The sequence below is a fragment of the Tyto alba genome, unplaced genomic scaffold (genome assembly GCF_018691265.1).
Source record: "Tyto alba isolate M040663 unplaced genomic scaffold, T.alba_DEE_v4.0 Super-Scaffold_16, whole genome shotgun sequence".
Classification (NCBI taxonomy): domain Eukaryota; kingdom Metazoa; phylum Chordata; class Aves; order Strigiformes; family Tytonidae; genus Tyto; species Tyto alba.
Window position 1 is genome coordinate 29,088,080 of NW_024881278.1, and position 12,395 is coordinate 29,100,474.

Genomic DNA, 12,395 nt, shown 5'->3' on the forward strand with positions numbered 1-12,395 from the left:
GAGAGGGCTCCCACGGAGGCACAGCCCCGCAGGCTTCCAGCACTAGATTTCAGCAGCTTCCGTGGGGTGGGGTGAAGGGGGGACCCCGATCCCAAATCCCACCCCTCTGACCTTCCTGCTGTTTCTTGCCGCCCCGCGCAGCCCCCGGCAGCAGGCGGAGCGTGTGACAGCCGCCCACGGAGCACAGCACCCTGCGCCGGCTCGGCAGGGACCCACCCGCGACAGCCCCTCCCACCCCACCCCACGAGGCGTGAGACCAGCTCCCCCACGATCCCACGCTCCCTCGGGCTGCTGCCACGCGTGTCCGGCCCGGGAAGGGCTCCCCACACCCAGTTTTTGCCCCCCCCCCGCCCCGCCCCGGCAACGGCCGCGTCCCCAGCGACCGGCGGCGGCGAGCGGGGGCCGGCCGGGCCGTTCGTACCCCCCGTCCCCGCAGCCCCGGGCAGGGAGAGCCGGCAAGAACCGGCAGACGAAACCCTCCCACCACCCCGGGACCAAAGAGGGAGGAGGGACCGACCCCGCGTGTTCCACGCCCGGGCTGCGCCCGCGGCGCTGCCGGGGGCTGCCGGCATCCCCCTCCCACGGACGCCGTGTCGCCTCGGTGGACACCCGCACCCCTCCCCGCGGCGATTTGCAGGTCTTACTCTTAATCAGGCGGCTGGGCTAATGAGTTTTCTTCCCTCTCGGGGGCTCTGGAGTGGAGCTTCGCTGGGAGGAGGGAGCGCAGGGTCGCGCCACCGGTATTTCAGGGAGCTGGGCTGGTGGGGCTGTCGAGGGGCCGGGGGGGCTCAGCAGCAGCCCGATGCTTTCCTTGCCTCCCGGGGGGGGGGGGTGGGGGGGCAGAGATTCCTCTCCGAGTCTCCAGGAGCTGAGAGGACAGACCCCGCTGCACGGTGGCCGGGGCTGCAGCGGGCAGCGCTCAGGTCCTGAAGCGCTTTCGTGTTTCTGACATCCCTGTGGGGCTGTGACCCACCCGTGCCCGGGGAAGGCCGGTACCCCAGGACCACAGCGCTGGCCCTTCGCACCGCCTGGATCACGCTGATGACATTAACCACATTCCCAAACAGCCGGCTGGCCTCATTCTGCCCATTCTCCTGTTACAGACAAATTCTAAATTCTATTATAGCCGAAGCTAAATAGATTCCTCATTTGGCATACTTTTTTTTTTTTTTTTTTTAACTTACTTAAAGCCCATCGCAGAGACTCAGCCCCTTGATGAGCCTGCTGTGTGCTGCCTTAATGCACACTGAGCATCAGCCTTTCCAAGTGCCAAGGAGCGTGGCAAGTCCCTGCAGGTGGAAGCGGGATCAGCAGAGCTAGCCAGCCCTCCGGATCGCTTGCCACTATCCCCGCTAGCCTGCCTGGATTAGAGGTAACAGCACGAAGGCCAGGACACCTGCAGACCAGCTGGCATTTTCAGGGTGTTGCTGCAGTGACGTGAGAGCTTCCTTGATTTCTGGGTAGGCTGAGCTGCAGCATGAATGTGATCTCGGCTGGGCCATAACCGGCCTCAGAAAGAATTCCTCCTGCACTTACAAATTCTCCAATAAACACAGTGTTTACAGTTGCTCCATTTCTTGGATCACCATACTGCTGGTAGGAGGCATCAGCCGAAGGTCGTCTGTTTCCATGCAGCTCTTCTTTTTCGGTCTCTCTGCCTTTTGGTGTGAATCAAAAGAGCAGAAATCTTTTATTTCCAGATCAAAGCAGGTTCAGCTGAAGGAGCTTTGTTAGGCATGCTAGGTAGCAGTGTAAGTTGGCTGTGTAAGTGGATTTCTGTCAGCTTCTTCCTAGGAAATGAAGTGTGATTATTTTTTTTTTTTAGAAGTTTTAGTATCATTTACCTTTCAGCCTTATCTGGGTGCTAAATGACATAAACTGGGAATTTACTACGTGACCCCATTCATTGTATAGCATTTAATAAAGCCTTTTTAGAGTAGGTGACTGATGTAGAGTGGGTGAGAAGGAGCGTGCGTTAACGCTGTTGACTTGGCTTGTGGATAGTGAATTACAACTCTTCTCTGGTGTTTAAATACGTGCTTAGCAAACCCAGCTATGGGGACTGGCTTGGCACGTCAGCGCTGGCAGAGTGAGACCCCTGAAGCCAAGGCGGAGGGGATGCAGTGGTGAAAGAGGCCCTTCCCGTGCCACTAAGCACACCCGGTGGGGTGCAGCGGCACCCGGGGGGGTGTCCTTACCGTGCTGGGGGGTGGTGGGAATGGATGTAGTGAGAGCGGTGACTCAGCATCACACTTGGGGCCCCCCCAGCACCGTAGGTGTGGGGTTGTTTCGGGTGGTTTGCAGGGTGGCTGGCCGCACTCAGCCTTGGTTTTGCTGGCTTCGCGCCGAATGCCGAGTGGGAACGGTGGAGTCAGCCGAGCTGCTGACTCGTTGCGGAGCTCAGGTCGAGAGAAAGCTCCTCGGCAGCCCAGACACAGGCACCCCCCAGCTGTCTGACTCTCCTTTGGGGCCACCCTACGTTGGGGCTGGTCCACAGCTGGGTAGTGCACACCGGTTGACCTCCCACTGCGGGCGAGCTTTGCTCAGGTAGCTTCACCCAGCGTATGGAGGGGCTGCACTGTCTCTAGAGCTGGGTTTCGGCTCTGCCTGAGGGCAGATGTGTCTCCTGCTTCGTCTCCAGGAGCCCCTTTGGCAGTCCCACATGTGCCATGGGTTACATACCCTCTAAAAATCAATCTGCCGTCGATAAACTGGCGATCAGATCATCTGCTGGAACACAGCCATGAAATAATACCAGGCCACCAATGCTGCACTGGCTTTCCCCAAGAGCTGGCTTTTAACAATTGCTTCCAAAAGGTCAGGAAAGCCATCAAAAGCTCCAATTAGCTGTGACCGGCCTGGGGGAGAGAGTGACACAGATGCTTTTTGAATAGGACAAAGGACTGAGCAAGGAGAAAACAGTTTTCCCAGTCACTTCTCCTGTATTAATGCCACACCAGTGCCATCCAGCTGTGCTTTGCCCTTCTGCTGAAGTCCATCAAGCATCAAGAGATGGGTTTTGGCTGGGTCAGTGTGCTGTGGAGAATCAGGCCTCTTCTCTTCCCCCTCGATGGTGGCCCACCATCACAGCACCTTCCTCTGGGGACAGGGAGCTTCGCAGAGAAAGGACTATCTGTCCTCACACCTGCCTATCACCCATACTTCTTCCTTACACACCCACCCTTCTTCAGAGCAGGCTCCCTCTTTCTACAGCCTTTGCCTTTGTCATCTCTACACCCGTGCCTCCCAGGAAACACAGCTTCCCTGCCCTCAGCATCCTTCATCCCCCTGCTTTGTGCCGGAGGATGCCCTGCCACTGCCACCTCCACCCTTTCCCAACTCTCATTCTGAAACGGTTACTCTCTTCTCGGACCTGCTTCAAGTGCATTTGAAGGAGCCTTTGCTGACATGTTTGCTGCAGTACAGCATGAATCATTTTGCTCCTCTCCTCTAGCTCTTGGCATTTCACAGGTCTCCTCTCTTCCCCCTTTTGCCGGTTCCATTGCAGGCCCTTCTTCAGATGCCTTTTGGAGGGGGAAGGAGCACAGGGAGGAACACTAGCAAAGCCAGCTACAAAGCATTCAGGGAGAGAGGGGCCTGTGCTGGCTGAGGCAGCACAAACTGGGAGGGCAGAGAAGGGAGCAAGCCCGGTGCAAGGGGAAGGACCTAAGACGTTTTATCTGGGAAGCACTGTCTGGCTCACGCCCTTCACAAAGGAGGAGCTGTTTGGGATCAAAGCGCTGTTCAGCTGAGGGATGTGACAGCAGGAGGTGGCTGTTATCTTCTGTGCAGGATGTTACCACAGGATCCTTTTGCCTCTGCTGTGGTGCAAGTCCATCTTTGCCCTGAGGCATCCTCCTGGTCCTTCAGGAAGCCATCCTCACCTCTGACATTGCCATCCATCCATCTGCCTCATGCTTCTTTTAGGTGTCCTGCAGTCTCTAACTACCCAGTCCTGCACCCGAGACCTGTTATGTCCCGTTAGTCCCAGTAAGGAACAGCAAGGGTCTGTTTGCCCTGGGAGATGCTCACCAAGCCTGGGTGCTCTTGTTGAACCCAGAACTCAAGGGGCAGACTCCTCCCTAGTGTATTCTCTGCCTCTTTCAGACTGGTAGGGCTGGTAAGGGAACCATTAGGGCTTCCAGGCAATAATCATACACATGGGATCCTAATGGCTGAAGGCACTGGTCCTAAGGTTGAGGTAGGAAACAGCAAATGGGAAACTTTGGTCTGGGAAAGCTCTGCAAAGCTAATAGGACTGGGCATTCTGCCTTCTGCTCTAGGATGGTTCTTGTAGCTCATATCTGCTTAGGCTCAGTGTGGTCTGAAGAGGTCTGAACCATCTCATCCGTTAATGGATGTCTGGAAGGAGTTCAGCTGGAAAGTGACTGGGAAAAGCAGAAAAAAAAACCAAAAACCAAAAAACAAAAAACGAATACACTCAAAGTGTATTCATCTGGAAAGCATCTGTCTTTAAAGAGTCATAAGAACAGTCATCTTGGATCAAACCAGGGGATGGTCTGGCCCAGTATCCCACCTCTGACAGTGGCTAGAAGCAGATGCCTGCAGAAGAGTAGAAAAACAATGCAAGTATGTGTGTTTCTCTCCCCCAGCATTCTCCCCGCCTCCAGCTGTGTTCAACACACACTGAGCCAGATGTGGTTTCTGTTCATTGAATCATTCTCAAGGGTTTTCTCTTCCATGGACTTGTCCTGGAACCTGCGCAGACTCAGCATCCACAACATCCCATGGCAAACAATTACCCAGTTCAACTGCAGACTGTGTGAAGAAAAGACAGTAAACAATCAATTCCTGTCCATTCTCTTCAACAGCACTCTGAATTAACACCATATTACTATCTGCTTATTATATGTGGTATCTAGAGTCCTCTTTGTACTGGTCAGTGTATAAAGATAAGGCTGGATAATAGTTGTTCTGCTGCAGTGCTTCCAGCCCAAGCAGAGGTGGCAGGCAAAGGGCAGGGGCCAAGTGCATTACAGGAGAGCAGTGTGAGCAGACCGTTCTTATCGCCGGCCTCTTTCTAAAGTTGCCTTTTTCTTTTGCAGGCAGCCCAGCTGGAAAATGCGGTGGTGACTCTCAAGCAGTTTTTCCTCTTGGTTCTCCTGACGGAGAAGTGGGTCCTGAGCAGGATGCAGCAGCCGGTGGCTGGTGACAGGAGCATAGCCGTTCCCTCGCTGCATCCATCCCAGGCCAGACTCGCCGCTGACTTGCACTGTACACACCGTGTCATTGAGGATCCCGAGTGGTCCCTCGCCACTGTCCCCCACCTCACCGAGCTCTGCCTCCAGCACATCATTGACAATTTTGAAAGTAAGTGGGAGCGCGTTGCCCCTGGGACATGTGGACAAAAAGCGTCAGTCCCGGGGAGCAGAGGGTCAACAAGGCAGGCAGATGTATCTGAAAGGCAGAGTGTAGTACCCAGCCCTGCCAAAGGAACAGATGGGGAGAAATATCCCCTCAGGCAGCTAGTTAAACAAACTGTTTAGTTGCTAAGTCTGTACCGGTACACTCCAGGGATAGCTGTAGTCCTCTGGGCTGCTATCCACTATGTGACTCTGCCCTAACTTTGTCCTATCGTTTCTTCTTCCTTCCGTGCTCTGCTTGACTGACTTACCTCAACCGTGTCCAGGGCTGTGGAGTTGCTGTTTCCTTCTCCCGATTCATGCACATGTTATGGTAGCACTTGAGGATGGAGCCCTGTTGTGCTGAGTGCTGTACAACGAGATGGAGAATTGCTCCCCGCCCAGAGGAGCAACCATCTCAAAATATATATTGTACTCACAGTATCAGGCCTTCTCCACAGCTTTTGGTGGTGATGAGACAAATTATATCCTCAGGCAGGGAATGAGACAAATTATATCCTCAGGCAGGGAATGTGCTGTTGAAGCAGGTGGATTGATGAAACATAGCAAAACAGATGTTTTATCTGCCATGGTTTATGCCATGTTTTATCTGGGAACTGCCTGAGAAGGGGAAAGGAAGGGCCTACCTGTCTTTTTGGCTGACTCAGTGAAGGGGCAGCAAAGACCAAAGATAGGTCTAAGGCCATATCCACACTGGGACTGTAAGACAGTACAGGGGAGCTCAGTGCTGCCTCACGCCAGGAGCTGATGGTACTTGGGAATCTGAGCTGGGACACCCTGGTCAGTCAGCCCAATGCCAAATGGATTCGACCTACACTGTGTGCACATAAAAGCCATGTCCTCGGTGCCTTGGGGACCCTCGTGCCATTACCTGAGCTGTGCAGCTGCATCTTGCTCGCTGCTGTGGCGTGAGTGAGCCCCAGTTCTGCTCGCGTTGTGTGACTTTGCAGAGAAGGTGACTGCAGTGCCAGCTGTAGCACACTGGAGAACAGACTTCAGAAAGAGGCCGTGGTAAGACTCTGGGTGTCCTTAGGAAGGAAATGCCGCAGAGATAGAGGAAAAATAAAGCTAACCTCACTTTCTGTCTCAAAATCTGATTTCCCGTGCACAGATAAGCCTCTCCACTGATGATTTCTGTTACTCAACACTACTGTGTACCTGTCACCAAGCATTCAAGGTGAGAGTACACATGGCTTTTCTCTGGAATTTCTTACCACAAAGAACTTCCACCACAGAACCCAGCTGAGACTTAGGGCGAGAATTGGGAAAGAAACCGAGGGGAGAAAGCTCCTGGGAAGAGAGAACTTTTATTTAAACAAGGTGAACCTAAAGGCTAAGTGTGTGTCTCAGTGGAAAGGAACAGGAATCAATTCAGGGTAAAACAGACACCTGAGGTAAGATAAAAAGGCACAAGGACTTACACGAAGAGCACACAGACAGTTGTTGTCAAGTATCACCCTTTAATATTCTTAGAAACCAAAGGGAGGAAGTTCAGCAAATTACAAGCCAAGCTCTCCTAACACTGTAAGGCTGAACTAGCTCTCCTGGGAGCAGAAGTCCTGCTCTGAATATAAACTGCATTCAAACTAAGTTTAAACTGGGCGCTAAGTTTCTGATGCAGTTCCCAAATATTATGGGAGTAAACCCATAATAACTGATGTTTTACTGTAAAAGTTAGAAATCCTACAGTTAGGATTTAAATCTTAAAGTTAGAAAGGTAGGAGGTGAATCCTACACATTTTCTGCCAGCTTAGCTCCCTGCACCAGCCACGGGCAACTGAGAGCCAATATCAGCAGAGGCTGATGGGATGAGAGCCCCGTATCAGCTGCAGGGCATGGGCACACAGCTGGGGGCAGAAACCACAGTGCCAGCCATGGTTCCTACAGCCCTGACCAACCTCTCCTTCTCTTCACCCCCTCCAGAGAACCCTATCGTGGATCATCTTCTGCCTGAGCACCAAAGGAAGGTGCTGGACAGACTCTCCACTGGCCTCCCGCTTGCTGTGACTGCCAACCTAATCAGTGATGAGGACTACTGGAAGAGGCGCTGCACCGAGCGCTGGCAAGTGTGTGACACCTCCAGCTATGGAGACAGCTGGAAACGGATGTTCTTCGAGCGGCACCTGGAGAACATCCTGAAAGGTTTCATCCCTAACACCACAGACCCCAACCAGGTCCTAGAGCTCATCCCGCTCTGCAAAGACTACGTGTGGAAACTGGAGGTTGATCAGTTTCTGCCACCAGTGCAGGTGGATCAAAAGGAGAAAAGGGATGACCTCTCTGATACAGGGAGTGATTTGGGATTCGACAAGCTCTCCATGCATCACTATGACCTGGGAGACCTCATTACTGCCCTCCCTCACCTTGAAGAGCTTCATCTCACTTACGGCGTGAAGGACTGCGGCATGAACTTTGAGTGGAACCTCTTTAACTTCACCCACCAGGACTGCTGTAACCTGGCTGCTGCCGTGAAGATGTGCCACAACTTGAAAGTAATGTATCCCAAACTGAACCTGCCTTCCTCAGCTAGATCTTCAAATTTCCCGGGGATAGGAACTCAGGGAACACATTTTCTTGCTGGCAGCACCATTCATTTTACAAGTTGCAGTCTGGCAGAGTGCAGAGATGTTAACTTGCTGGCCTAGTGCTGAGTACCTTGTTCTGCATATGTTCTTGTTAGAACAGGTTGTCAGAGGGTCGGTGAGAAAAATACTTGCTCCCACAAAACATGTTCCCTGTAGTGCAAGAGAAAGCAACACTCCTGTTTAACTCCTCGCATAGTTCTGGGAGGGAGGAGAGGAGAAGCCCAGAGAGAGCTTTTCATAAGGAGGTTTTGGTAGTTATGCTCAGTAAATACACATCAATATAGTAGTGACCCCTGAGAAGAACATGGGGAAATACTCACGTTTGTTTTAGAATGATGAGAGGGTTTTCTTCTGGGCACTAACATCATCTTCAGTTCTGTGACAACTGCAGTGCAGATACTCAGCCCCTCCAAAACATCAGCAGACGTTGCTATCCAGAGTGCAGCCAGAGCGAGCTGGCTGAATGCTCTCCCCACAAATCGGCGTGCTTTGGGAAATAGTTGCCTGTTATGCTTCCAGAAGAGAAATTATCTCTCCTGTGGCTATTAAGGTGCCCTGGCCACACAGGACATTGCCCTGTGAGTTGGGTTGTGTTTTAATGTTACTCTCTGCAGACGTTTGGGCAGCTTTATCTCATTTTGATTTGGCCCCCTGTGACAGAGATCCTGTGGAGTCAGAGAACAGGAACAGGCATGTCCAGGAGATGAACCATTTCTCCGGGTGTGGGACATCAGTGCCATGCCCTGCCTGCTGGAAGGATCTGCTCACTATAAAAGCAACTACTTGAGCCTCCTGGCTAAAGGTGCTTGAAATGAAGGGAGATTAATCCTGTCTGATGGAACATAGGCTTAACATCCTTGAGGTCTTGTACAAAGCTCAATCCAAAGCGCTGGCTGTTTTAGTGTCCCTGTCCTTTATCCCCACAGGTTTTCAAGCTTACACGAAGCAAAGTGGATGATGATAAGACCAGGCTGCTGGTCCATAGCTTGCTGGACCACCCCTGCTTGGTGGAGCTGAACTTGTCCCACAACCTCATCAGGGACAAGGGGGCACAAGCTGTTGGCAAGTTGATCAACCACAGCAGATTAGAAACCCTCGATCTGTGTAACAACCAGATCGGTCACCCGGGGGCTCGGGCTCTTGCTCAAGCCCTGGCTGAGAATTCTACCCTGATCTCCCTGAATTTGCGCCTCAACCACGTGGAGGACAAAGGCGGGGAGGCGATCGGCCATGCCTTGCTGAGCAACACCACCCTGAAATCCATCCACCTGGGAAGTAATAACCTGTCGGAGCCAACCGCTGTGCTTTTCTCCCGGGTCCTGGCTCAGAATACCACCCTGACGAGCATCAGCTTCTCATGCAACCACCTGGGGCTGGTAAGAGAAACAAACCCCCTTCTCCCGGCAGTTGGTGAGCCTGCGCGGTGGCTTTGCAAAGCAGATGCTGAGCCTGCCCTGCCTCAAAGGCACGGCCTCAAAGGCAAATGCATCCCCCACTTTGCAATCTTGCTGCGATAACCATCAGCTGTGAGCAGGGAACAGACTTTAGCAGACGTCAGGAAGGAGGAGGACGTCTTCTGCACATGCACACGCATATATCTCACTTGTTACATCTATCTCTGTTCACAGGGCTGAATCTGGCTTCCAGGGTTTGGGCTTTTGGGCAGGGAGGGATTTTCCCCCAAGGAAACTGAAAACCAGGTAGTATGTCTGGGAAAAATCACCGCCACTTCACACACGTGGGAGATAATAATGATAGGTGGCATGAGATGAGGGCCTTATGCATATCCTCTGTTCTTTGGATCTGCTGTGCCATCTGTCACTCAGCAGCACACACATAGTGTCACCCTTCCCCGAATCTCTCCTGTCCATCACGCACTCAGAGGAGGCTCTTGAAAAATTGTCGTGGTTGTTGAGCTCCTTTAACTCACCCTGCAGCTCTCGAGTGGTGCGGTAGGTCAAAAGTGTCACGTCTGGGTGCTTGTAAGTGGCTCCTAAACCACAAGTGTACATTTTCTAGATGGAGGAGCATTCACAGATCTTACTACATCCCTAAGAGCTGCAGTATGCAACATGCCCACAAGCCAGACTGCTTCTCTTCTGCTGATTAAAAAGAGCTTTAGAAATCTGAAACTAGACAGCCAAATGCAATCATGCTGGCTTTTAAACTTTCTGCACTGCCTCAATTTTTCTCACTGTCACAATAAAGAGGCAGCAAGACCAGCTGTCCCTGCTGGCAGGAATATTGGCATCAATGTGTTTGACAACGGTTTTAAAAGGATTTGATGGCAGAAAACCTTTTGTGAGTTCTGAGTTTTTTATGATCCTGGACATGGAAAGCCATTTGAGTTTAATGATACAAGCGGGCAAAGTTTGGAAAGAATAGAAGGATTTTTGCTTAGCAGGTAATAATCTCTATGCTTAACACCTTTCTTTGGATAAGCTCTCCTGCTACCCATTGATGAAGCTCCAGAGCAGCCCAGCAAGTTGGCTGGTGATATTATCTTCGGGGAAATGGGGGTCTTTTTTAGAGATGCACCAAATTCTGATCTCTGTATCCCATAAAAAAAAAAAAAACAAAACAAAAAACAAACAAAAAAAAAGGACTCCTTCCCAGTCCCTTTTGCTCTGTCCTTTTTGGCAAAAGGTTTAAGAGGCAGGGTGCTGGGACAAGGGGACCGCCTGGATGGAGGAGATAGGGGCAGGAGGTGTATTTAATACCTGAAAGAGAATAGCCGTGGGGTAGAGGGAAAGTCAAATTGTCACATCCCAAAAGACAGTAAGGGAGGGAAATGCCCCAAACTGAGTTGCTGCCCCAAGGCTAGCTACATTGCATTTTCTGTCCCAGGCAGGTTGGACTTCAGTTGCGTGAAGGTGTTTCCCTCAGGAAATCCAACCCAGCTGGGGAAATGGCATTTGGGCAGGAGGCTGCTATTGCTGGGGCCCTCGCCTCTGCTGAGATGAGGAGCAGCACACTAATCGCACTGCCCTTTGTCCCCAGCCAGCAGCGAGCTGGGGACCGCGGGACAGGGGAGAGCAGAGACTCCTCTCGGGTTATCATCGCCAGCCGTGCTATTAACCAGCCTGAGCTTGAGGATTCTTGACACGGTACCCAGAGGGTGTCATTAGCATGTGTCATATCAATGAGCGCTGCATAAGGTTACGCTCCTTCCCTGTGCACTTCTGTGAGCAACATTTTGGGCTTAGGTGAAGGCCTTCATCCCTTTTGGCACCATCTCATGGGCTCCCCATCACCGGCAGCAGAAGTTGCCCTGGGGAGGAGGGAAAGGGAGCAATACACTTCACTTTTGGATCCCCTCCTTTCACCCCCCCCCCCCCTTTCTCACCCATTTGCAGGATGGTGGGAAGCAGCTGCTTGAAGGGCTGGCGGATAACAAGGTTTTGACAGAGTTTGACCTCCGCCTGGCAGAGGTGGGTGAGGAGACCGAGTACTTCATTCATCAAATTGTGTGGGCCAACTGGGAAGCGGCAAGGCTGGGGTCTCTGCAGCACCCCCCCACCAAACCTCTCTGAAGAAAACGCTCCAGAGAGCAACGAGCTTTGCAGGTGCAGTGTTGGAGATACTTTACTTCAGAGGCTTGTTTTTATTTGTATTTCTGAGAAACACTCAACTTGTGACTGCCACTGCAGCCCTTCCCAGATCCCCGTCATCCAACCTGTGACTTAATATGAAACAGATGTTGAGACCTCATGGGACTGTACTGACATCGCAGAAGCAATCTGCCTCTCCAGCCCTCTCTCCCACTGCCCCCAGACTAAATCCCACCTCCTGTGGTGCTTCTTACATGCTCCAGCAGCAAGCTTAGTTCAGGCAGCTGGACGTTGTTCCCCCTGTAAAGTTGCTAAGGAGAAGTCGCCACCGTCTAAATGGTCTGGTCCAGACCTAACTTTCAGGGCAGGCAGCTCTTTTAGGCTTTTTGCTGAGGAGTACATGAGCTGCATAGAGGATAGAGGGAAAGTTGTTTATAGTTCCTCAGCAGCTTTTTCTAGCTATTGCTCTGCTCAAGGATTTACTCATTTTTACAGCAAAATCTGTCTGGAGTCTCAGATATAGGTGGTGAAAAGTCAAAAAAAAAAAAAATCAATAAATGATAGGTTTCTCCATCATGGTTTCCTGCTTTGGATTGCTATGTCTTTGACCAGTGCCAGCTGGCTTTGCAAGCACGTGAATTCTTTACAGCCGGATGCTCACCTTAACTAGTAATGGTTTTCTGTGCAAATCTGTCAAAAAAATCTGTGTTTTGCATAACTTCGAGAGTGAGGGATCCCTGCAGGACTGCTGGCCCACACAGCCCACGGGGTTGAAAACAGAGCAGCTTCCTTGGGCTTGGAGGAAAACAGAGCAGCTTCCTTCTGCCCCACGGGCTGTGGCCATCTGAGGACAGGACAGGGCACATACACGATCA

The 12,395-nt window shown here is 51.9% G+C and overlaps 1 protein-coding gene across 3 annotated transcripts; it reads left to right on the plus strand.

Annotated features, from left to right (window-relative positions):
• Positions 1-427: 427 nt before the first annotated feature.
• TCTE1 (t-complex-associated-testis-expressed 1) lies at positions 428-12,026 on the plus strand. Of its 3 annotated transcripts, XM_032995341.2 has the most exons (6): positions 428-637; positions 1,191-1,372; positions 5,067-5,331; positions 7,308-7,876; positions 8,896-9,345; positions 11,326-12,026. In XM_032995341.2, the coding sequence occupies exons 3-6, from the start codon at positions 5,151-5,153 to the stop codon at positions 11,500-11,502; spliced, it is 1,377 nt and encodes a 458-aa protein (XP_032851232.2). In that variant the 5' UTR covers positions 428-637; positions 1,191-1,372; positions 5,067-5,150; the 3' UTR covers positions 11,503-12,026. The 3 variants fall into 3 exon arrangements, with proteins under 3 accessions (XP_032851232.2, XP_042645585.1, XP_032851233.2); XM_042789651.1 differs by lacking the exon at positions 1,191-1,372; XM_032995342.2 differs by lacking the exons at positions 428-637; positions 1,191-1,372 and adding an exon at positions 1,565-1,596.
• Positions 12,027-12,395: the final 369 nt, after the last annotated feature.